The sequence below is a fragment of the Mauremys mutica genome, chromosome 2, assembly GCF_020497125.1.
Source record: "Mauremys mutica isolate MM-2020 ecotype Southern chromosome 2, ASM2049712v1, whole genome shotgun sequence".
Classification (NCBI taxonomy): Eukaryota; Metazoa; Chordata; order Testudines; family Geoemydidae; genus Mauremys; species Mauremys mutica.
Window position 1 is genome coordinate 117,384,997 of NC_059073.1, and position 25,111 is coordinate 117,410,107.

A 25,111-nucleotide genomic window follows, 5' to 3' on the forward strand; every position below is an offset into this window, starting at 1 on the left:
CCTTAAAGTCTATGAGTCTATGTTAAAAATCCCACTGATGTTCTAAGTCCAGCAAGTCCCCAGTAACAAAGTTAGGATGATGTGTTTTATTTTGGCTCATGGCCAGGCACGTGATACAACTGGACCTGTGTTATTGCAATTTCCGTCTCTGCTGCCTACTAGCTCTGTTCTTGTGGTCTGACAGAATATTGAACCTTGTAGGAATCCTGCCCTTTGTAGCAATTCTGCAGAGGTTTCTAGTGAGTTTCAATATTTTGGCAGAGTGGGTGGTGCCAGGTGCACTCTCATTCTGTTGTGAGGCGCATTTCAGTGATCCAAAACAAATTTGGTAGGGGTAATGGGCTTATCTTCATTTTTTTAGGGTTTGGGGGTTTGGCATTGTTTTGGCAGTTTTTTACCACTGCAGGCACAACTGAATATAAACCTGCTGTGATTTGCAGCATTTCTTCCATACTGTGACTCCTACTTTTTCAACAATTTGGAGCACAAATCCCCACTTCTGCAGGCATTTTCATTTAACGAAAATACTTAATGCCCCTTTCTCTCTTCTGCCACCTATCTCTAAATGCAGCCATAGATCAAGCTTCAATCACTCCTTGCCTCCCAGTAATCCAGGTTCAGATTATAACAACATCCTGAATGATGAAGGCTCATTATGAATATAGACTTTGGTTTTAGCTGCTTGGTCACTGCTCACAAAGTCAAGAATTTTAAACGTGGCTGTACTCTGAAAAGCAACCATGTAAAAATGATGACTTCTTCAGCATATCTTCTCCCCATTTGTATTCAGAGCCTTCTCTGCTTAATATAAAGTCAGACATAAAAGTAATATTTTACCTGAGAGCCTAGCAGATAGAGAACCAATCTGGGAGTCTGGAGATGTGGGCATTCTTCTCAGCTCTGCCACTGGCCTGCTGGCAACCTTGGGTAAGTCACTTCACCTATCTGTGCCTCTAATTCCCTCTTTTACAGACTGAGATAATGACACTTCCTTTTAAAGCATTATATAGGAAGAATAATATTTGATTTATTAGTGTCATACATAGAAGAATGAACCAGATTCCATTCCGGCTCACACAGAATCAACAGATATATTAATTATTTTCCATTTGAAGAACAACTTGTACCAACAACATTGTCTTCTGCTATGCCCTCCATTATACCTGTGCAATTCCACTCAAGGTAATAGGATTGCATAGGTATAAATGAGGACATCATTTGTCCTGCAGAATCTTTATTACTGTTTGTGATGTATGGGCCATAAAGAACCTAGCTTGATTTTCAGATTCCATGATAAATGTACATGACTGGCATTTAGAGAAAAACATATTTTTACTTGTATACTGAATAAATGTATTGTGCAAATCATTGGGATACAATAAATGTGAAGCCTCATGATACCACTTTTATAAAGTCACTTTTTAATGTATTTCTGCACTTTAAATTTCCCCTATGGCTTCATGGGGTGAATTACTGCATTTATTTGGTTTACTTTACATTGTGTGTGTGTGTAATAGACACATTTAGGGCCAGATCCTCAGCTGACATAAGTTAGTGTAGCTCTGTGAAAGTCAATGGAGCTATGATGATTTATATCAGCTTGCGAATCTAGCCCTTAGCTTCAGAATACAAACTAAGCCTACCAGGGCATTGCTCAAACATTCACTACAGTTTCAGCAACATAGCTCTAGCTTACCCCAAACTACCCAAAGTGCCTTAGATCAGTCATTACTTTTTTTTTAAATCACAAAGAGTAGCCTGAGAGTCTTTGCATTGTTTCTTTTCTTATTATCCATTTTATTGAAACAATTGACCTGTTTTTGTTGCAATACCATCTCTGCTACTTGTTACTCTAGTGTGTTACAAAGAAAAATACAAAACTAATGTCCTAGAACAGAAGAATTCAGCCAAATTACTTACCACTAAATCCAAGGAATAATGGGTTAATAATGGACACATTGCTCGTGTGGCTTCTCGTTTGGAGCTTTATTCACTTTCCATCCCCTGGTTGAAGGGTTTTTTAAGGTGGTGGTTTGTTTTTAAAAGGTAACCCTCATGCTCTTTTCCCTAGAGCAAACTTCATATAAATCTCCTAGAAGTTGTATCTGCCAGCACTGTCACTTCACTTGCAAGTTTTCACTAGTAACACCAGCTAAAATATTTTGGGTGCCTGTTTGTACTTGCTTCACACACTTCACTTCATGCTTTCCCCATAAGATATTGAATGAAAAACCATGTTTAAGAACTATGCCTCAACTTTCAAAGCACCAGCAAAGGAGAAAAATACACCAAGATTAATGAGTGTTCAAGGATAGTTCGTCTTAATTTAAAGGTTAGTCTGGGACTCATTCCGCTTCTGTTATAGTCAATGTAAAGGCTCCCTTTGACCTTAATGCAAGTTGGTTTGGGCACTTTATTCCTAAAGCCTAGTAGATAGAGTCCTGAGGTGGGATTCAGAAGACCTGGATTCTAATCCTAGCTGTGCCACTGCCCTGCTGGGTAACCTTAAGCAAGTCACAGTGCCTCTGTGCATAAGATTCCCCATCTGTGTAATGGGGATAATGACCTAAAGTGCTTTGAGAGTTGCTGATGAAAGTGCTATGTAAGAACTAAGTACCATTATTATTAATGCGTTGTGTTTCTGAATGATTCCTTTAGGTTTTGTTGAACATCTTCAATTCAGAGTACTATATAATAAGCATGAGGAATGAACTGACAGAGTATGGATACTCCTGGCAACTGTGTGAAAAGTTATATAATAAAAAGGATTCTGTTTTTCCAGTTTCCAAAAGCGGAAAATATCATCAAAGTCCATGATTAAAATTGTCAACAAATCACTGAAAGCAAATTTTATATATACATACACATGTATGTACATACACACACATCTATATATAGTATAGAGAACCCTGAAATATTTTGAATTTTCATATATATATATTTTACTTTAAAATATTTCCGGTTTTTCTAACTTCTAGAAAGCTCTCCTTTGTTTGATGGTGCTTTTTGCAATGTGTGTGTGTGGTGGGGGAATGGAAGTAAGGAGGTAGTTAATATTGTCATAGAATTTAAGGCCAGAAATGACTGCTAGATCATCTAGTCTGACCTCATGTATATCACAGGTTACCAACGCCATTTGGAAACCATACACCAAACCCAGTAACCTAAATTATAGCTGATAGGAGACGAGACTATTATGTGCCACAGGAAGGGAATAGGAGGGACTGAGGTGCACCAGTGCCCAAGGTCCCTGCAATGGCTGGGAAATGATTAAGTTAGATGTACCCAGATAATCCTCGCAAGTGACTTGCACCCCATGCTGCAGAGGAAAGAGAATTACACTCCTCCCCCCCAACCCACTGCCAATTTGGCCTCGGGAAAAACTACTTCCTGACCCCATATATGATGATCAGTTAGACACTGAGTATGTGGGCAAGGACCAGCCAACAAACCCCTGAGAAAGAGAATGCTTGGCATCAGCTCAGAGCACTGGCCCACCAAATCCAGTGTCCCATCTCTAGCTGTGGCCATCTCTGATGTTTAAGAGGAAGGAGACCAGGAAGAAACACAACCCAGAACACATTGAAGGGGGAATCCCTTCCTGCCCCTGCAGGTGGCCAGAAGAAGCCCTGCAGTGTGAGGTTTTAGGAACATAAGACATACACTGGAAATGAGCCCCTGGCCTGCTAAGCCCTGCCCCTTACACAAGCCAACCCCCTCATACAATCGCACTTATAAATTTGTCAAGCTCTCTCTTAAAGTTAATTAAGTTGTTTGCCCCACAACTCCTATTGGGAGGCTGTTCCAGAACATCAGTCCTTTGACGGTTAGAAACTTTCTTCTAATTTCCAGCCTCAATTTGTTCATAGCTAGTTTATAGACATTTATTCTTGTGCCAGCATTATCCTTTAGCTTATATAACTCTTCACCCTCCCTGGTATTTAATCCCTTGATACATTTATGGAAAGCAATTGAGTCTCCTCTCAGCCTTCTAATTGCTAGGCTAAACAAGTCTAGCTCTTCCAGTCTCTTCTCATAAGATAGGCCCAGTGCTTAATTTGTAATGAAGGAGGTGCTGGGGCTCAAGCAACTTTTTTACTTTCATAACTGATGCGACAATCTCAGAGGTGCCAGGGCTATGAACTGCCAATTCTAGAAGTCCCAGGACTCAGTCATGGTAAGCCCTGACACAAATTAAGTACTGGATACGTCCTCAACTCCCCTGATCACCCTTGTATCTCTTCTCTGCACCTGTTTAAGTTTGAATTCATTTTTCTTGAACATAGGTGACTGGAATTGTACACGCTGTTCAAAATGAGGTCTTACCATTGCCTTGTTTAATGGCATTAATACATCTCTATCACTAGTGAAAATACCTTGCCTGATACATTCTAGGACTGCATTTGCCTTTTTTTGCAGTCACATCACACTGGTGGCTCCATAGTTATCCTGTGATAGACTAACACACTCAGGTTTCTCTTCTCTTCTGTCACTTCCAACTGATGAGTGCTCAGCTTGTAGCGGAGATTCTTATTATTAGACCTTAACTGCATGTTAATTGCATTAATATAACTTTGTACTATTGAATTTCATCCTACTGGTGTTACTCCAGTCTTCAAGATCATCCTGAATAATATTCTGGTCCTCCTCTGTATTGGCACTGACTCCCAACTTTGTATCATCAGCAAATTTCTTTAGCCCACTCCTGCTTTTTGTGCTGTCAATAAAAATATTGAATAAGTTTGGTCCCAAGACTGATCCTTAAGGAACTCCATGAGTAACATCCCTCCAGCCAATAGTTCACCTTTCAGAACAACCAGTTGCTCTCCCTCCTTTAGCCAGTTCCTTATTCACCTTACAATTCTTGTACTAATCCCCATTTTCTGTACTTTAACAATTTCTATGGTACCATGTGATACCATGTCAAATGTTTTACTAAAGGCCAGGTATATTAGGATCTATTGAATTTCCTTTTCTAAAAAAAAATCAGTTATTTTCTCCAAGAAGGAAATCAGGTTAGTGTGGCATGATTTACCTAGGTAAACCCATGCTGCAATCCATCCCCTTATCAAAGTCATTCTGGTTATAGTGGGAAAAAATTATCAAAGAGAAAGATTGTTCAGTGTTTTCCAAAGTTGCTCTGAATCTGGATTCATCTGATATCCTCTAGAAGTTTGTGGCACAGCTGGATCCCCTCAGCTGAGAATGCCTTGTTCTCAGTGCTCATGTGCTTCATTCTGGGTTCTGTGATCTGCATCATCCTAAAGGAATGTATCTGTCTTGTTGATTCCTGGATGGGGATGTGGTCCCTAATGTAGCTGAGAATTGAGCCATTAATTGCTTTGAGCATTAGGACCCAGGACTAAAAATGGTAATTGAAGTGGATTGCGAACCAGTGGAGGGACTAGAGAACAGAGTGGATATACTCACAGTGGTCTAAATCTTAGAGGAGTCAGGCATTTGTCCCAGCTGGAGTCTTTGCATTGTTTACACATTCAGTCTTAGTGAATTACAGTTATTCAGTCTGGAGGTAATGAATTCATGAGTCACTGTAGAAGTAGGAATCACTGTGACACGGGATGCCTTTCATGAAGAGGATGGAGAGGTAGACAGAAGTGTCTTGGCTAGTTCTTCAGAGCATTTCCCATTGCCTACCAGCATCACTTTGGTTTTGCTTGGGTTGAGTTTGAGTCAGCTGCTCTTCGTTCAGGACTTGATCTCCTGTAGGCTTTGTGACACCTTAATCCTTTCTTCTGATATTTTCATTATGGAGACTATCTGGCATGAAATTTCTTTGCTAGCCCTGAATGGACCACTCTTTTCAATCCTCATAAGTTTCAGTGTGTTCTGATGTCCATGTTGGGTAAGTCTTTGACATTGGTTATTGTGAATTAACTAAGCCTACATTCTTTTGATAAATTTCAAGAAACCATATACATATTTTTGTGTTTCACAGAATGGGAGCCAAGTCTTGTTTTCTTAAAATAAAAATTAAATCAAAGAACACTGGAAGTTTGATATTTTTTAATCATACATCTTTACAAAGTAATGGTATTGGGGTTAACAGCCTTGAGGCATTTTATAAAGGGAGTATGGAACATTGCATTTCTAGAGTGGCTGGTTCAAATGTAGCTTAGGTTGATAAAATGACCTAAAGTGGTCATTACTATTTGATGACTCTTTGGTGGTTTATTTGACATGAACTGGTGGTCTCAATTCACTTTTTAGTGGAAAATACACACCTGCTTCTGGCACTAACTGTGTCGCTCAGCAAAGAGGTTAAGAACAGCATGGCCATGAAGATTGCATATTCCCCCCTAGAGATGATCCTTCCCAGACATGGATTCCCATGACATTGGTAGTGCAGGATTGAAAATTTGAAATGCTTCTGATTATTCAATGGAAGATCAGAAAACTGAGCTGTCAATATATCATTCTTCATAAGCAATAAAATCTATCTATCTATCTATCTATCTCTCAAAACCATGGGACAGATTCTGCACCCTTGCTCTCCTTAAGGAGTACCTTATTCCTCTATTTCAATGGGACTACTCAAGTTGTAAAGTGCTGCCTAAAGTAAGCAAGTGTGGTATAATATAGCCTTCAGATTTTAGAGCACATAAAATATAATGTTTTTTGTATATATAATTTCAAAGTCAATCGTGTCTGATCTAACTGACATAATTGTGACTTTTCTTTCTTTCTTTCTTTCTTAGAGCTAGATTGTGAATCCATTACTTATACTGATGAGCACTTATTCACATGAATAGGTCTGTAAGCTATTTGTGTGAGTAAGTGGTCAGCAGTATGAGGTAGGGGTTCATAATTTGACTTAAATTAGTGGTGTGGTAAAAACAGATCTGTAGCATAGAATGTTGTGCAAATTTTGAGAGTGATCTGCACTTGTGCATTCTAAATGATCCAAACCTTTGGAAGCCCTGGTAGGTCAAACTACCAGCTATGTAGGAATTGAATGTCTGACCCTAACAGCTACCCTTTGCCTCTCTGTGATTTTTTTAATGATGTGTGTGCATTATAGCTTTCCTTATAACCCATAAATCAATTTCTGTGGTACATATAACATGGGCAGTGTCAGAGGCCACTTTTTGTCTTTGGATGGTCATGCCATTCATATATAACCAAGCAAGAGAATAGAAGAAAGCTGAAATGGTGCTGATGAAACTGTACAATGCTGAAACAATTAAAATATTATTTTAAAGGTGAGCAAGAGAAGGATTATGCAACTGAGAGATGGAGGCCATGTCAATTTAAGGAATTAATTTTTCTGTGAAATATGACTATTGCTTCTCAAGGTTTGATTTGGATTTTATTTAGGGATGGGTGAACCACCAGTGCAAAAAATATAGAAAATCCTCCCAATCCTCAAGCCGCAGCCCATTTCTGGAACCAAATCTGAGCTGAACCTTTTAGAAATGTTGGCCATTATTTCATACTTCTGTTTCCAAACAGGCTTACCATGACAAAATTGTAATTGAAGTATTTACTACCTGATCAGAAACAGGAGGAACCAAAATCTCATGAGAAAATCTGTTTTCATCAGATTATTAGCTATACTTTGCAGACTCAGGATGCCTGGGTAGGTGTGGATGAGTATCTACAGTTTAAATGCCTATTCACATCAAAACCAAATTCAAAATCTTTTGAGGTTTTTCCCTTTTCTAATTGTAATTGTAATCCATATGAAGAAGAGGGCATGTAAAATAAAATAGCAGTAAAAAACTTTAAAGAGAAGATAAAAGTGCACAGTGCAACTATTGCTGTTACTTGTTCTCCAGTCATATGACTTAAAAAAAGCACAGCATATTTTATTCCACAAAAAGATCTTTATGTTTTTGAACTTTTGAAGGACTACATCAATACAATTGATGGTAAGAGCATAATGACCTCATACTTGGTTCTGGAGCTGTGCATCTGAGCTGCTTAGTCATTTAAATCAATGGAGATAAGCATAGCAGTTAGAAGTTTCAAAAGGTCAAAGAAGCGACTGTCTTTTCAGTTTTGAATCAGCTGAGATTTTCCAGTTTCTTGAAAACATAATGCCAAGCCTGCATCTACGCTTCTGATTTCTTTCTTTTTTTCCTTTGAAGAGTCATAGTAATTAACTAAAGGGCAGATCACACCACATTGACTAGTAGAATATTATATAGTGTAACTTCCTTTCTGTTTTCTCTTTCACATGACAGCTCGTTTCAAAAGGACTTTTAGTCCATTAAATGTATCAAAATTTTTAGACTGAAGCACCAGCCAGCACTTTCTTACCCTAAACACTAAACTTCACTTATTAAATTGAAATAAATATGTCTGACAGTTCTGGTATCAATTTGTCAGAAAGGAAATTATTGATAATTAATTTGTAATTAGTAAGCAAATAAAAGAAAAGCAAAAGGCTAGAGAAAATTGCTTTATTTATTTTTTTGTTGTTGTTAAAAAAACTGGTAATATGATTTTGAATGCATAACATCAGTCCCATTATGCAGATTACATCTGAACTTTAATTATGTGAAATGAACTTCTAATTAAGAAAAACTTTCCGTCTCTGTTAAATGAATTTTGGCTCCTATTGCCACATTTTTAAGTGTGTTTGCTTTTACTAAAATGCCTGCTTCTGCAGCAAAATTATGAGGAATAAAAAATAAAATCAAAATACTGGCTTGATTAAAGCTGCTGTGACAGTTTAATATCTGATCCATTATCTCTCTGAGGGAACATATCTTGCATTTGGGGGGGAGGGATGGAGCAGATGATAAAATATTTTTCCATCTGTGAGCTCTCTGAGCCTACGTTTCCCTGTTGTGTGTGTAAGAGAAAGGCACAGACAAAATTCATAGTGTGAATGTACAACACAGAGTAAAATTTTCCCTTTGTTTGTGTATATATGTATATCCAATATGGCAAGTGCATTATTTTATGGATCTCGATGTAGCGATCAATCAAAAGTAATGATAAAAGTGTGGTTGCCCAAATTTATCCATACAGCAGGTTTCCACTGTATCTACCTTTCATGAACAGTTATTCATTATGCATCCTAGAATGACTCCTGTTTGTTTTGCTTCTGTGCATTTCCAGTTGCCATTCTGCCATTGAAGTGAGAGGGTCCAGAAGAATCATTGAGCATTTCCATTTTGGGGTGTATGGAGTCTTTTCAGAACTGGGATTGGCGCAATGGCGTTCTTGGGACTTCTGGTTCATTATGCTGCTGGTAGTTTTACTCTGGTTTGTGCGGCTTTATCTGCATTATTGTAGTCAATGGCTCGTTCTTCAAGCCATCTCAGTTCCTGTTGCAAAGTGAGTTCCAGTTCCTTCCCTTACTGTTAAATATTCAGACCAGTAACTAAATGCATGGGATTTAAACCAGAAACTCCCTTCACATTAAGATGAGAATTGGCAGATCAGGCCTGTGCTTCAAAGTTTGGATCCAAATCCAGCTTCCAAGTTCAGGAGGGTGGGGATATGAGGTCTAGTTTGGGTGAATCTCTAATGAGATCATGCCCTAATAGTGCAAGTGACTCTAAAAGGGCTTTATAAATATTGTACATTGCGTGTGTGCTTATGTATATATATATCCCCCTGCCACCCACTATATATTTTATTGTAAGAAACATCATTTTGGATTAAAAAACCCCCACAAAAAAACAAATTGAGAAGTATTGCATTCACAATTTGATTTTATTAAAGTACCTTATGCATACAGTATTTTTCAAGTAATCTAAGTTTGATACAGCCCCTTTACTGAGAGGAGCAAAGAATGCTTCTTCTGCGAAATGAATGAATTCGAATAATTGAACCTAACTTTAACAAAGGTAGTCTTCTATGCCACTATCATTTGGAAAAACGTGAGCTCAGTAAAAGTGATTCCGCTGAGGCTGTAGGTAGACAGAGAGAGAAATATTTGTTTTAAAAAATCATTTTACAGAATGTGGATTATGAGAGAAATGAGTATATATGTAGGGAGGTCAGTTAAAGAGGATCCAAATGACATTCAAGCTGTCCCAGGTGGAATTTCCATTGCTTTTGATAAATTAAGTACAAATATAAACACGTGTCTGAAAATATTATCCAGTTGATATGTTTAATTTTAAGTACAGTAAATAAAATGTTCTTCAGAGATTTCCAGGAGAACTATTACAATATTTGCAAAAAGAACGAGGAGTACTTGTGGCACCTTAGAGACTAACAAATTTATTTGAGCATAAGCTTTTGTGGGCTAAAACCCACTTCATCGGATGCATGAAGTGGAAAATGCATCCGATGAAGTGGGTTTTAGCCCACGAAAGCTTATGCTCAGATAAATTTGTTAGTCTCTAAGGTGCGACAAGTACTCCTCATTCTTTTTGCTGATACAGACTAACATGGCTACCACTCTGCAACCTATTACAATATTTGTTTCTTTCCAGAAAATTTAGGGGGAACAACTCTGCTCTGGCATGGGATAGACTAGATGACAGCAGCAGTGCTCAGGCAGGTTCCCTGTATGTTATTGGTTCCTGTGGGTGGGGAGGGATTGCTTAGTGGTTTGAGCATTAGCCTGCTAAAGCCAGCATTGTGAGTTCAATCTTTGAGGGGGCCACTTAAGGATTTGGGGTGAAATCAGTACTTGGTCCTGCTAGTGAAGGCAGGGGACTGGACTCAATGATCCTTTGGGTCCATTCCAGTTCTAGGAGATAGGTATATCTCCATTATATAAAAAAAATAATAAAAAAATGAAGCCTCCATGTTTGCTGTGGATCTATCTAGATCAACTGTCTAGGGGGTCAGGAAGCAATTTTCCTGCAGGGCAAAACTGTATTGAGGATTTTTCTTCTTCCTCACAGCACCATGAAGGCCTGGTGTGGTGAGCTAGGAGACAGTAATGTGGCCAGTTCCTGGAATAAATCTGATTATGCAGGGCTTTGTAGCAGAGCCCAGAGCTGGAGCATGGAGCAGCTCCAGAGCAGTGGAGCTGCAGGTTTTTGCCTGGAGCTGGAGTGGAGCCAGAGCACAGCTCCAAAGCCCTGTATCATGGGACCTAGGAGGGTTCTGGCCAACATTTGGTATTGCTGGGGTGGGAGTGGAAGTCTCTTAGGTCTACTACAAATCAAGGGTCCCTTTGTCTCTATCCTCATTTCCTCACTCAAGATGGGGGAGATTTCAGTAGCTGCTTGGATTCAATGGTGACTTAGGGAGGCCAGTTAGCAGACCTGTAGTCAGTAGTGCTGCTCACACATCAGCTGAAGGTCCTGGTCAAAAGGAGGGAACAGAAATTGACAGCTGGTTGTAGGGGCCAGTCACACCCATACAAACAATATCACAACTATATCACTCAGCTGCCCAGATTAATGCCAAAATTTTAAAACCAGGGTGCCCAAAGTTAGACCTCTGAAGCCATATTTAGGTACCTGAATACAAGAGGCTATATTTCAGAAGAGCTGAGGACCCACTTATCCCTCTGAAGTCACGGTAAGCACAGGTAACCACTTTTTTATGTGCCTAACTTGGATGCAGGGGCATAACATTAGGCACCCTAGTTTGAAAATGTTGGCTTGAATGTCAGCACACTTATGTAATCAACAATACATAAGAGATTGTCAGGGTGTGTCTTCTGCAGTGAGCAAGATTGTGTCTGTTCATTGTCTTTAACAGAAGTGTGGGCTTCTCAAAACACTATTGAGAATGGTGGCACACTTCTAGATGGCACCTCTGTACTGGTTCAGGAAGCTGTGGGTTTTGTGACATTACGTACCTGTCTGTTTGGGGGACTGCTTATGTTTTCCTAAGAGAGGGTTGGGTCTGTGGATTGTGCTCATAGTGGTCCATCTGACTGATAGTGTGTGTGGGAAGGGGATGGAGGAGGGCTGGCTGCAGTAGCTAATGCATCTCCTAAGCCTGTCCTGACCACTTCGAAAGACCTGTACACCTCAGCTTGCCTGAAAGTGAATTGGGGATATGGGATATGGAGAAACATTACTTTCCCAGGTAGCTTCACCACATTGTGTGGTCCATTTCCTTTGCATATGGTATAGGATTTGGGCCTAAGGACACTCAAACAGTGGGTGCTATTATTATCACACACTGGATCATGATTATTCTGGGGACCTAATAGTTACATGGGCAATAATTATGCAAATTAATTATTTTTTAATGTTTAGCATGGTATATCCAGCTATACAGATCACCTCACCAATGCATTTTTGCTTTGCTTATTTCCAGGTTCCAGCTCTTCCCTCACACTGTGGAACTCTGCTATCAGAATTCTTTGCTGCTTACCAGAGAAGAGTTGGCCATGGTTGTGGTGGGACCTCTAACCTTGAACGCAGTGATGCTGCTTATGGTTCTGATCAGATGGGGCTGTCAGCAACTGTTTGACTCATTCCCTTCCTTCTTGTCAAAGTTTATCATGGCTATGGGACTCTGGACAGTGCTAGACCCCTTGGCTGTGTTTGTAGTGGATGCATTCCTGGGGGTAAGTCACTTAAAATAACTTGGACATGAGTCCTTGACGTAGAAGATTGTTTTATTCAGTGAATGATGTGAAATTCCACCCCTGGCAACTGCATATGAAAGTTAAAAATAAATGCAATAATTTTGTTATTACTTTTTTAGTAACTGCATTCTCATCTGATGGATTCCCTCTGTTGTTTCTGTGTAAAATTAAGAGTAATGTATTAACAAACATACAGATAAAATAAAGAGTCTAGTGCTGGAATGATCGCATCTGCTTTGGAAAGGATTGCAATAGATGATATATGAGATGTGTTATTGAGTGGTCCTAATTACAAGTATTTCATATTTTTCTAAGCAATGAAACAGATATTAAAATCTAGTGAAAATAGCATTCTGTTCTCCTTTGCACTTGAAAGTCTAACATTTAAAATAATTTTGGTGGCCTCTTTTGAGGATTTCAAAGTGCTTTAGAAAAGTCCAATTTACATGGGGGCATTGAGGCTTAAATTTCTTTTCCCAGGTTATTCAGAAATACACTACGAGGGATGGAACTAAGTCTCATGACTTCTACCACCTTAGATTTCTAACCACTAGATGATGCTGCCTCTTGAAAACATCCTATTTAAATGTTTCTTTCCGTTGTAGTACTGTCTATGAAAATATAGTGAAACCCCGCTATAACACGACCTTTGGGGTAAAAAAAATTCCATCGCGCTAAATGCAGGGTCGCGGTATAGCGGGGTTTCAAACCAGTCAGTTTTTCAGTGGTCCCCAAAGCGGTGCATTGAGGTGCACCACCTGGTGCCTAGTGCCCGGCAGGCGTGGGGCCGTGGCTTCTCTCCGGCTTCAAGAAGAGCCGTGGCCCCCTGCCTGCCGGGGACAGAGAACTCCGGCTGCGGGAACCGGTGCTCTCTGTCCCGGCAGGTGCGGGGCCGCGGCTTCCCTCCGGCTTCTCCGGGGCTGCAGGCGCCGGTGCTCTCTGTCCCCGGCAGGCGTGGGGCTGCGGCTTCTCTTGAAGCCGGAGAGAAGCTGCGGCCCCGTGCCTGCCGGGGACAGAGAGCACCAGCGCCGGCAGCCCTGGAGAAGCCGGAGGGAAGCCGCGGCCCCGCACCTGCTAGGGACAGAGAGCACCGGTGCCAGCAGCCTCGGAATTCTCTGTCCCCAGCAGGTGCAGGGCTGCACCTTCTCTCCCTTGCTATGGTGTGGGGGACCATTGGTACAGTACAGTACTGTATTATACCTTAAAGGGGAGCCAACCTGTGATCGGGTTATATGCGATTTCGCGTTATGGCGGGGCGCGTTATTGCGAGTTTTGACTGTACTGGTTTGTGGGAAGTTTAATTTGCGCTATCATGGAGATAGTTTAGCTAATAAGCTGTATTTTAGTGTGTAGCAATGTACTGGAGTTACACTGAGATGTCTCTGTCTTTTTGTGAATGGTATAAAATATGGACAGAGCTCAGTTCTAATTGTAATTACCCTGATGTGGCAATTCTTCACTGGGAAGGAAGGGGATGCTTTCTCAATTTTTGAATTAGCAATACTTCAGAGAAGGCTCTCTTTCTATACCGAATGTACACAGAAAATTTAGAATGACAGCTTAAGTCTGCCTTGTTGTACTCAGGCTTGTACTAAGGAAAAATTATAAGGGGAATCTCTTCCCCCTCCCCTAGCACATGTATTTAGGAGCCAGGTAAACTAAAGCTTTTAATACAACCTGAGCTCAAGAGGAGGATGCTTAGCCTTATGGTGAGAGGCTACCCCCGGACATAGGCCCACATTTTCAAAATTTCATGATAAAAATTAACCTCCCAAAGAAAAAAAGTGACCTGATTTTCAGAGGTGCTGCACACCTGTGATTCGCACTGGCTCAAGTTACTTTTTGGGGCCCCAATTCAGCAAACCTTTAAGCACATGCTTCCCATGGAAGTTAATGGAAGTTAGGCACTCCGCGAATGTTAAGCACATACCTAAGTGTTTTGTTGAATAAGAACAGGCTTTTGAATCAGGGTCTGTAATATTAATAATAATGTTAATTTGGCATTTTCTTTTTTTGTATAGCCATAGCCAGCCTTTCTTCCTTAAAAAGGCCTGATATTCCTCCTTTAGTAGCCAATGGGAGTTTTGCCATTGACTTCAGTGGAACAGCTTTGGTCCTAGCCAGACTGGACTTGGTAACAATAGATATCAACCAAAACACCAGGGCTCCTGCTGCTGGTCAGAGAGAAACTTGAAATATGGATAATGTAATTAAGTTTTTCATTATAATATAGATCAGTCTCCAAGTGAGAAGTTCTGAATGCATGTTTCTCGCTGTACTTCATACTGAAAATTTGGCAATATTATCTACCAGGATTATCTTCACGTGGAACCCATAAATTTGTATTCCCTCGGGCACTATTTCACATTTACTTGCCAATCAATTTATCTGAGATCAAGCATTTTTCAAAATGTTATATTGTGGTAATGTAACCTATCGCTTTAATGTTATAGTATCTTTTAATATTCTAAATAGACTTAATGCTTCTGAAAGATGACCACTTGATAGTCCTGGAGATGAGGGTTTCTTGTTTACTAATATATTTGTTTATTATTATTAAAGGAAAACTGCACAATAGTTGACAGTATAAGATTTTGAGTTATTTTTAAAAAAGCCACAGTTAAGAGAGGATGTTAGATGTGCAATGAAACCCTTATTCTGCAACCATATGCTACCAGGCAGTGTGGACAGATGTTCCAGTGGTTCGGGCCCTAGCCAGGGCTTTAGAGAACTGGGTTCAAGTCCTTGCTCTACCACAGGCTTCCTGTGTGACCTTGGACAAGTCATTTGACTACTTGGTGCTTTAGTTCCCCATCTGTAAGAAAAGGACAAAAGCTCTTCCCTACCTCACAGGAGAATCATGAGGATAAATATATTAAAGACTATGAGGTATTCATATAGTATAGTGATCAGGGGTCAGGCCATATGAGTACTATGCATAGATATAGCTTTTACTATCATGACTATTACCATTGAAAAGCATAACAAGTACTGGTCAGTAGTAAGAATTTCTTGGATCAGGCCATTCAAGAATTCAGTAGATTTGAAATAATGCAGTCCATGATTTGGTGAAAAGTGCAAGGAGCCCATTCTTTATATGGCCCACACAGGTCTTGATGTAATGGCAGTGAACCCCCAGGGTGTGCATGCACACCAAAGGCAGTAAGGAGGAGAGGTGGGAGTATGGTTCCAATTAGCCTTTGGGTCAACCCACAGAGCAGGCCACTTGTCTCAGGGGGAGCATGCTGTTGCATCCTAAAGGTAACAAAGTAACATTATTAGAAGGTAAAGGAAATGTAAATGACATACCTTTTACTGGAAGCTGTTCCAAGTGTCCTATTGAAAGGCACTAATATGATTTAACATGGCCATCTAGGACTTTATCATTGTCACTATATCACACATCAAAGAACTGATGGAAAGGAGGATTTCCTTTAGCTGTTGGCAATATAAGGCCTATGATACACAGATGAGCAGATCTGATTCTATCCAGCAGATGGCAGTAGTACATCAATACCTTAGTATGTTCATTACAATTAGAGAGAGCTGAAAAACAGGCAAAATTCACTAATGATTTTGAAAATTTCCCCCTTGTTTTATCAAAAGTATAACGTAACATATTGATACAAAACATCTTTGTGAATTGTCACTGAAGTGCGCAAATCAGCTTAATCCCAATAAAATGACAAATTTTAATCTATGAAAATATGATCCCGTTTGCACCTCCTTCCCTATGCTAAAGATTTTGGTACCTTTTATTGTCAGCGAATGATCATGGCTTCACGTCCTTATCAAGATTTAGTTTTATACAAACGAGTTGAATTTTCATTACTGTGAATACATAATACAGTGTAATAGTCAGATAGCTTTTGTTATATCTTTGCTTTTCATGAACAACTGTTAACAATAGTAACTGCAGTTATCAATGGATACAGTTATGAGGTGTTCTCAGGTACTTCAGTCTTGGGAGACATATAAGTGCCAGGAAAGCCAAAGTTATTAGGTGATTTCGGTTTCACTGTTTCTGAATATCTTCCTTCAAAGAAATTACTAAATAAGGGATCCAGGCATAAAATAAGTTGCCTGTGTGTCAGTTCTGCAGTTAAACACCGACTGTCATGGTTTCCCAAATTCTGTTTTTTGGTTATTGAAAATATGGGTAGCTTCCATTTTCTCACTAAGGGATTTCATGCAGACATAGTAATGCATGTACATAATTTCACATATTGCTTCATAAGGGGATCTTAGGAATTTGTCTATTTGGACTGAATAGAGTCAACCCCTTTGGGCAAAAAGCTTTGCAAACCCTGCTGTCGACTGCTGTTGATCTAATTGTAGTTGCTTCCTCTGTTTTTCCCACCTCATTGGGTCTCAGTGAAGCTCTGTGAATCTACCTCCTTCTTTGACTGATGGTATTGTTTAGAGAAGCTGTGCTAGGTGACAGCTAGCAAGACATATGCACATTCTGATACTTCAGTCTGACACTTCGTACAATTTACCTTTGTTCTCGAAATGTAGCAACCAATGATGACTTGATTTGAAAATGAGACTAGAGGCAAGCCAGTCTCAAAAGTGTGCACTCTCAAAATGATATACAGACCACTTGCTGTATCTGGTAGGGACCAGTGTTTTTTTTCTTGTAATATAGGTCAATATTAGACTCACCTCTTTGGAATCATGCCCTGTCACAAGGGTCTTATGCCTATTCAGTATTCTTGAAAAGTTACTGCATAAGTTTTTTTAATATTATTCATTGCAGAAATTAAACTCATGTTATGTCCTGAAAATAAGGTGGATCTCCTCCATACTGATCTTAATTTTTTCCCTGCAATGAGTTCATTAAATCCACATCTGGTATTTTACAAATAAAGCATGGGTTTTGCTCCATGAATTACCTGTCGAAGACTAGATTTTTGGCTGCATTAAAACAAGCAAAGATATAGAGAATACAAGTTAGCCAACCATGTACCGGTAATTCTTTTTAAATTCTACATGAGAGATTTCAAGTTATGTACCCTGAAAATTACATTAAAATCCTTATTTTAAAGACGTGTTCATTCTTCTGTGTGTAGGGGTTTATATGAATGAGTCATATGAATGGATTCACTGAATTTTCCATTTTCTTACTTTGATTATTTTTCTTTTTACATGTCAGCGACTTACCTACAGAGCAGAGAAGCCCATTGCTGATGCTGCAAAGCTCTACTGGCTCTTCTCAAGAACAGAGCAATCGGGAATTCCTGGTGCACTGATTACTGTGATGCTTTACACAATTTTGTTCATTATTTCATCTACAGTATTGTCCCTCTACTTTCTAAGGTAAGCCCTTCTAACTTTTACCAATGTCATATCTATGCTTAAGTTTTCATGTCCCACGGGTATCCCATCCTACAAGATGTTAGGTGATGTCAGAACAGGCATATAAATAATATGTGATCATGTGTAGAGGTTCCACGTGCTCACAGACAATCAGGGGTTGACACCAGCCCAACTTCCATAGCACAGGTGCTCAAAGGAAGACAATGAGATAGAGAACTAGAAGCCCATCACATTCCTCAGCAGGGAGACATTAAGTAACTTATGATGTAAAGTTACTTGATTTTGGGTTAAATTTTTCTAAAGCATCTAAGTTAAGCCTAACTTGCCTTGACTTTCAAAGTCCTATTGAGATGCTTTTGAAGATTTTACCTTTAGACTTCCAGGTAGGGAGTGTGTTAGGGATGGGGTAAGCCAAGAAAGCAAAGGGTAGGGTAGAGGACACATTTTTCTCTCTGATCCTTGGCTGCTCTATGTTTTGCCTAGGGTTATTGCAGCCCCAGGCCAGCACAAGATCATGAAATCAGTATCTGGCCCATTGCCTGGGTCATCTTGCTCTGGCTAGTCTGGCTGTGGTTTTGTGCATTATAAATGTAAATGGTCTCCACTCATCTCCAGCATGATTGTTCTTCAGCCACTATTCCTGCCATCTTTCTGGCAGGAATCATTATCTGTACAAGCATCATTGATGTGGACACAGCAGGAAAATGAGGACAGACACATGCATGGAATTAAGCAGCAGGCAGCAACTTTTATTAAAGTTTAACACAGAGGAGGGAGTGCTACATGCCCATCACCCATACTTTCCTACACCAGACATTTAACTGGTTCCAGTGCAGCAGTTACAGGGCTCCTTACCATATAACCCGTAACTAGCACAAGGGTTATAGGGTTTCTTACCATATAATCCATAATGCAAAGTAGGCTCTCCACAGCCTACCCGCCGGGGGACAGAGGATGCAGAAGGGTGGGGTTCTCATCCTCCGAGGGCCACAAGTTCTGAACTTGGCCTGCAAGTCTATCTCGTGAGCCCAAGATCCATCACCAAAATCCCAGGTCTCTTACCTCAGGGAACTGCTCATTTTATTCTCTTAACAGCACGGGAAACCAGATGCAAGTTGCAACAAATAAACCACTCTACCCAGTACCTCCATTAGGTTCTAAATGCATTCCTACTTAACCCACTGTAGTTTAAAGGTGCTGAAAGGAAGGCAAAACACCTCCCTGCTCCTCCATCAATTGGCCCAAGGGAGAAAAAATATTCTTCCTAACCCCTAAATGGGCAATCGAATAGACCTGCAGCATGTGTCAGGCCGAGTTCCCTTTCCTAATTAAGGTGGATAGGGTGGGTGGCTAGAACGGATCTAAAAGAAGTTCCACATGGCCCCCACACCAGATTAAATCTTAGGAGCTGGGAAATGCTCGCCAATCAGCATCCCCCTCCTCTAATGGGTGCCAGACACTCATGGGGAGAGGAGCTTCCTATGGTCCCTTAGTGAGTTTCTCCCTCCCTTGCTGCTGGGACTGTCCCCCTTTCACCACTGGCCCTACTTCAAAGGAAGTAGGTTTTGGTTTACTTGTTGGGCTGAATGATTTTCTTTTTTGTTTCTGAGTTTGGGAGGCAGGTGAATCCCCCCCTTTGGGGAGGCTAGCCTGCCCTCCTGGAACTCGAGTCCTATGGCTAGAGGAGCCCCAGCCTGTCCATCCCATTCGGCCCCTCTGAACACTGGGCTGGTCCCAGCGTCAGGACAAGCCACCAGCCCCCCCCGCCAGCTGGCCCGACACCTCCCCCCACACCAGCTGGCCCAACACCCCTCGCCACACCGGCTGGCCTGACATCTCCCCTCACACTAGCTGGCCCGACACCCACCCCCACCACACACTAGCTGGCCCAACACCCCCCGCCACACCGGCTGGGCTGGCACCTCCTCACACACCGGCTGGCCCGACACCCTCCTCCCCCACACCACACACACTGGTTGGCTCCAGCACTGCCCTGGGCAACTGGCAGGCCTGAGCTCAGGGCCGCTGGCTGGAGCTAATTCCCCAGCATCCTACTGGCTTCAGGTAGAGAAGGAGGGTGGGGCCTCAGGGTGCAACATGGGCAGGGACACAGCCTGGGTCAGGGGATGCTTTGCCTGCCCTGGCCTATGATACCTGCCGCCCATGTTTCTGAGGAACTCTCTCTATATAGCAATACAAATTTTCAGTGATATACATTGGATGATGGCACATACACATAAATGCTGTGGATGAAGGCACGAAATCCTAGCAGTTTTAAGAATCAGAATGATCAGTATACTGTTTGTGTCTGACCTAGCCATTCCTCTGTCTACCTTTTTCCAGAAACTCCATTGTAGCAGACAGAACAAGATAAATGGCAATCTAAATTTCTGCAAAGTATTTCAAAGCTTCTACATTCCTGGAAGCTGTACACAACTCCAATGTACTGGTAGTCTAGTTAATTAGTTTTTGAGATGTTAATGCCTTCTTAATCATTGACTTAATAGTTTTGAATAGCTTCATAAGTTTTAGCTGCTGTCGTTTATTACTCAGGAAAATTAATTTAAATTAAAACATTTGTAAGGCAGGTTTTTATGAGAATATTATGAACATCTTCATTGTCTGGGGAACAGGTGCAAGATCATCAAAGATTCTTTCCCTTCTGGATCAATCTTCCCATAATGTTTTCCAATAAACGGGAGGGGAAAACTTAACTGGAAAAAAAAAGCTTCTTTGGATAACATATTTTTAAAATTATTCATAACACAATAATAAAGCAAAGGAAGGATAATAAAACTTATTATGCTGCATATGATCTTCAGAGTGCTTTCCTCAATGGCAAAATCATGGTACGCAGAACATACATGAATTTTAACAGAATTGTTTAAATAGTCTAAGTATTGAACTTGATGGAACTAAGACCATTTTGAATTCCTCTGAGGAAAATATATCTGAGCTAATATGTTAATTGGGTTTACAGAATATAAATATAATGGCATGCATTTGCAAAAGGGAATACAATGGGTAAGCCACCAAAAATTCACATTTCTTCTTTTAAAGAAGGCAAATGTGACTTAAATATCCCTTAGTGTATGCAGGTTCCTGAGTGGCCTGTACAAATGTCTATTTGTGCATTCAAATATGGGTCTGTTGGGCTCAATGGGTGAACATACATTTTCACAGGGGCACTCATTGCACCTTTCTTTTAAAATGTGGGCAAATACAGACGCTTAGGGACAAATCCTTCTCTCTAATATGTTGGTGCAACCTATTCAAAGGCCAGAATTCGGCCCTTGGAACATAGAATTGATTGCATTGGTCAGTTTCAGCTAGCATTCACATTCATGTTACCATTAAAGAGTCCTTTAAGTTACAGTTTAACTAAGGGCATGAAGGTGTGAGGCCAGTGTATCCATCAGTATTCAGAACCACAATTAAAACTCCCATATAGGAGAAGCACAGGAGCCCCAGTTGCCACTTATAGCCAATGAGTAGCAGCATCAGATGAACAGCTATGAAGCAAGCTGTCAGGGCATGAGGCGTGGGTAGAAAGCATCATTACTATTACTACTATTATTTGTGTTGTGGTAGTGCCTAGCAGCCCCAGTCAGGGACCAGAACCCTATTGTGCTAGGCGCTGTACAAACACAGAATCAAAAGGACAGTCCCTGCCCCCAAAAGCTCCCAATCTAAATAATCTAACAAACTTGTTGATTGCCATAGGAGTCTGTGGCATAGCGTGCACATCTTTTCAATATCTTCAGGGGAGCTTTTTGTCTACTAGCACGTTGACTAGATTTAATACTTTCATTTTAATTGTACTAAAAATATATTGTGACAATGATCTCAGTATTTACTGACTCAAATGTAGTTCATCTCCCTCTCTTGATATTACACTATCCTGGCCAGTATGTATTTAAAGTGGCCTGTCAAAACAAGTAACTTTAATATATTATGAGCTTTTTTAAAAAAAAGAAATTAGCTTGTCAGGTTTTCTATTGTATTACTTCATTTCAGCTTTTTTCTTTAGGTAACCTCTTCAGATTTTCTCTATCCACTCTCCCACCCCCATTAGTATTAGGAAGAGATTTTTCTATTGACATATTTACAGAAGCTGTGTTAAAATATCAGGGAGAAATGTTTTAATAATTTTTCTTTCACACAAAAGAGAGGAAAATACAGCATTATGATTGGAGAAGGCAGGGCATTTTGGGGCAAAAGAAACTAGAAGAGAGAGGCTTAATGATTCCTAATTAATTCAAAGTTAATTATATAGCTGATAATCTTGTGCTTAAAATCTTCATATAGAAAATGTTTATGGCAGCAAAATGACAGTAATTTAACTGCATTAAATTTCACATCATTTTGAAAAAGAATGTTACATTAAACAAGCTGAAGTGAATAGCAAGGTCTAGTTCTCGTTTAGCAAGAGAAGTGTCAAATCATCTAAATCACTGACCTGGACTTTCAAAGAATAGCTATATACAGAGGAGATTCATAGGTTCCAAGGCCAGAAGGGATCATTGTTATCATCTAGTCTGACCTGTGTAACACAGGCCCTAGGACTTCCCCAAAATAATTATAGAACATATCTTTTAGAAAAAAAATCCAATCTTGATTTTAAAATGATCAGTAATGGAGAATCTACCATGACCTTTGATAAATTGTTCCAGTGGTTAATTACTCTCACTGTTAAACATTTACACCTTATTTCACATCTGAATTTGTGTGGTTTCAACTTCAGTTAGTGGATCATGTTATTTTTTTCTGTACTAGACTGAAGAGCCCATTATTAAATATTTGTTCCCCACGTTGATACTTATAGACTGTAATCAAGTCCCCCCCTTAACCTTCTCTTTGTTAAGATAAACAGATTGAGCTCTTTGAATCCATCATTATAAGGCATGTTTTCTAATCCTTTCATTATTCGTGTGGCTCTTCTCTGAACTCTCTCCAATTTATCAATATCCTTTTTGAATTGTGGACAACAGAACTGGACACAGTATTCTAGCTGCGGTCATAGAAAGGCCACAAAAAGAGGTAAAATAACCTCTCTGTTCACATTAGAGATTCCCCTTTTTATACATCCCAGTATCGCATTCGCTCTTTTGGCCACAGTGTCACACTGGAAGCTCATGTTCAGCTGATTATCCACCATGACGCCAAATTTTTTTCAGAGTCATGGATTCCCAGGATAGAGCCCCCATCCTGTAAGTATGGCCTATGTTCTTTGTTCCCAGATGTATATATTTGCATTTAGCAGTATTAAAATGTATATTGTTTGCTTGCATTCAGTTTACTAAGTCACCTGTCCTTTTCCTAATTTACCAATCCTAATTTTTGCATTATTTGCAAACTTTATCAGTGATAATTTTATGTTTTGTTCCAGGTCATTAATAAAAATTTTAAATAACATAGGACCAAGAACAGATCCCTGCGGGACCCCACTGGAAACACACCCGCTCGATGAAGATTTCTCATTACAATTACATTTTGAGGCCTATCAATTAGCCAATTTTTAACCCATTTAATGTGTGCCATTAGTTCCTGTTTTTTAATCAAAATGTCATGCAGTATCAAGTCAAATGCCTTACAGAAGTCTAAGTAGATTATGTCAACACTATTACTTTTATCAACCAAAGTTGTAATCTCATAAAAAAAAGATATCAAGTTAGTTTGACATGATCTATTTTCCATAAACCCATGATGACTGGCATTAATTACATTTCCCTCCTTTAATTCTTTATTAATCAAGTCCTGTATCAGCTGCTCCATTATCTTGCCCGGGATCGATGTTCGGCTGACAGTCCTATAGTTACCCAGGTCATCCTGTTTACCCTTTTTTTAAAATTGGCACAACATTGGCTGTCTTCCAGTCTTCTGGAACTTCCCCAATACTCCAAGACTTATTGAAAATCAACATTAATATTCCAGCAAGCTCCTCAGGCAGCTCTTTTAAAGCTCTCAGATGCAAGTTATCTGAACCTCTGATTTATAAATATCTAACTTTAATAGTTTCTGTTCAACATCCTCCAGAGATATTAGTAGAATGGAAAGTGTGTTGTTATCATCACCGTATGATGAGACTGTATAGTCTGTTTTTTCCCGAAATCCAGAACAGAAATATTTACTGAACACTTCTGCCCTTTCTGTGTTGTTATTGATAATTCTACCATTTCCGTCTAGTAATGGACCAATACATTGTAAGGATTCATTTTGTTCCTAATAACTGCTGCTTATTTTCCTTTACTCTGGTGGCCATAGAGTTCTCCTTGTGTCATTTTGTTTCTCTCATCAATTTTCTACAATTCCTAACTTCTGATTTATATTCATTACTATCAATTTACTCTTTCTTCCACTTGTATATTATTTTTAAAATCGTTTATAACTGCCTTCACTTCCCCTCTAAACCAGGTCATTTTTTAATCGGTATGGCCTTCTTTCTTGATTGTGGCTTTTTGTGCATCTAGTAAGGTGCTCTTAAATGATTCCCAATTATCATTCACATTTTTCTGAGTAAATTCTTCCTCCCAACTGATTTGGCTCATAATTGTTTTCAGCTTTGTGGAATTGGCCATATTAAAGCACTAAGTATGTATATTTCTGGTCTGGACTTTATTCTGCTTGTACATTATAAATGTGATCAAGTTATGATCACTTGTTCCTAATCTATGATTAAATTTTAGTTTGGTGATCAGTTCCTCTTTATCTGTTAAGACAAGGTCTAATAAAGAATTTTCCCATGTTGGTTGAAACACTTTTTGAGTTAAGAAATTGTCATCTATAATGTTTAGAAATCCCAAGAATGTTTTAGCATTGGCAGCACAAGACCTCCAGCATATGCCATTCAAATTGAAGTCCACCATGATCACACAGCTTTTTTTCCTATACATTATATATAGATGCATAAGGAAGCATTCATTCTCTTTTCTAGTGTGATTTAGTGGTCTGCAGAAGACACCAACTAATACTCCATCTTGTACTTTATCTGTTAGGATATTTAGCCATAAGTTTTCAATATCATTTTCTTCTAAGTTATCAATGACATGGAAATTGGTTATGCTATTTTTGTCAGAGTTCCACTCCCCTTCCCCTTTTGCCCACTTGATTCTTCCTAAATAGGTTATAACTAAAGCCCTAGCAAATTCATGCCCACAAAAAACGCATCACGGACCATCAAATCTGGTCTTCCCCCACGAAATATGGTCTTTTGAGTGCCTTTACCCTATACTACACAGATTTCACGGGGGAGACCAGCATTTGTCAATTTGGGGGTCCTGACCCAAAAGGGAGTTGTGGGGGGGGAGGGGG

General features: G+C 39.8%; 1 protein-coding gene across 1 annotated transcript in view; it reads left to right on the forward strand.

Annotated features, from left to right (window-relative positions):
- The window catches only part of LOC123363196, a 315,703-nt gene that overhangs the window by 219,828 nt on the left and 70,764 nt on the right, over positions 1 to 25,111 (forward strand). The window contains exons 21-23 of the mRNA XM_045004078.1: positions 9,088 to 9,306; positions 12,208 to 12,460; positions 17,637 to 17,800. Of these exons, the coding sequence (XP_044860013.1) occupies positions 9,088 to 9,306; positions 12,208 to 12,460; positions 17,637 to 17,800 (636 nt within the window). The remainder of the gene's footprint in view (positions 1 to 9,087; positions 9,307 to 12,207; positions 12,461 to 17,636; positions 17,801 to 25,111) is intronic.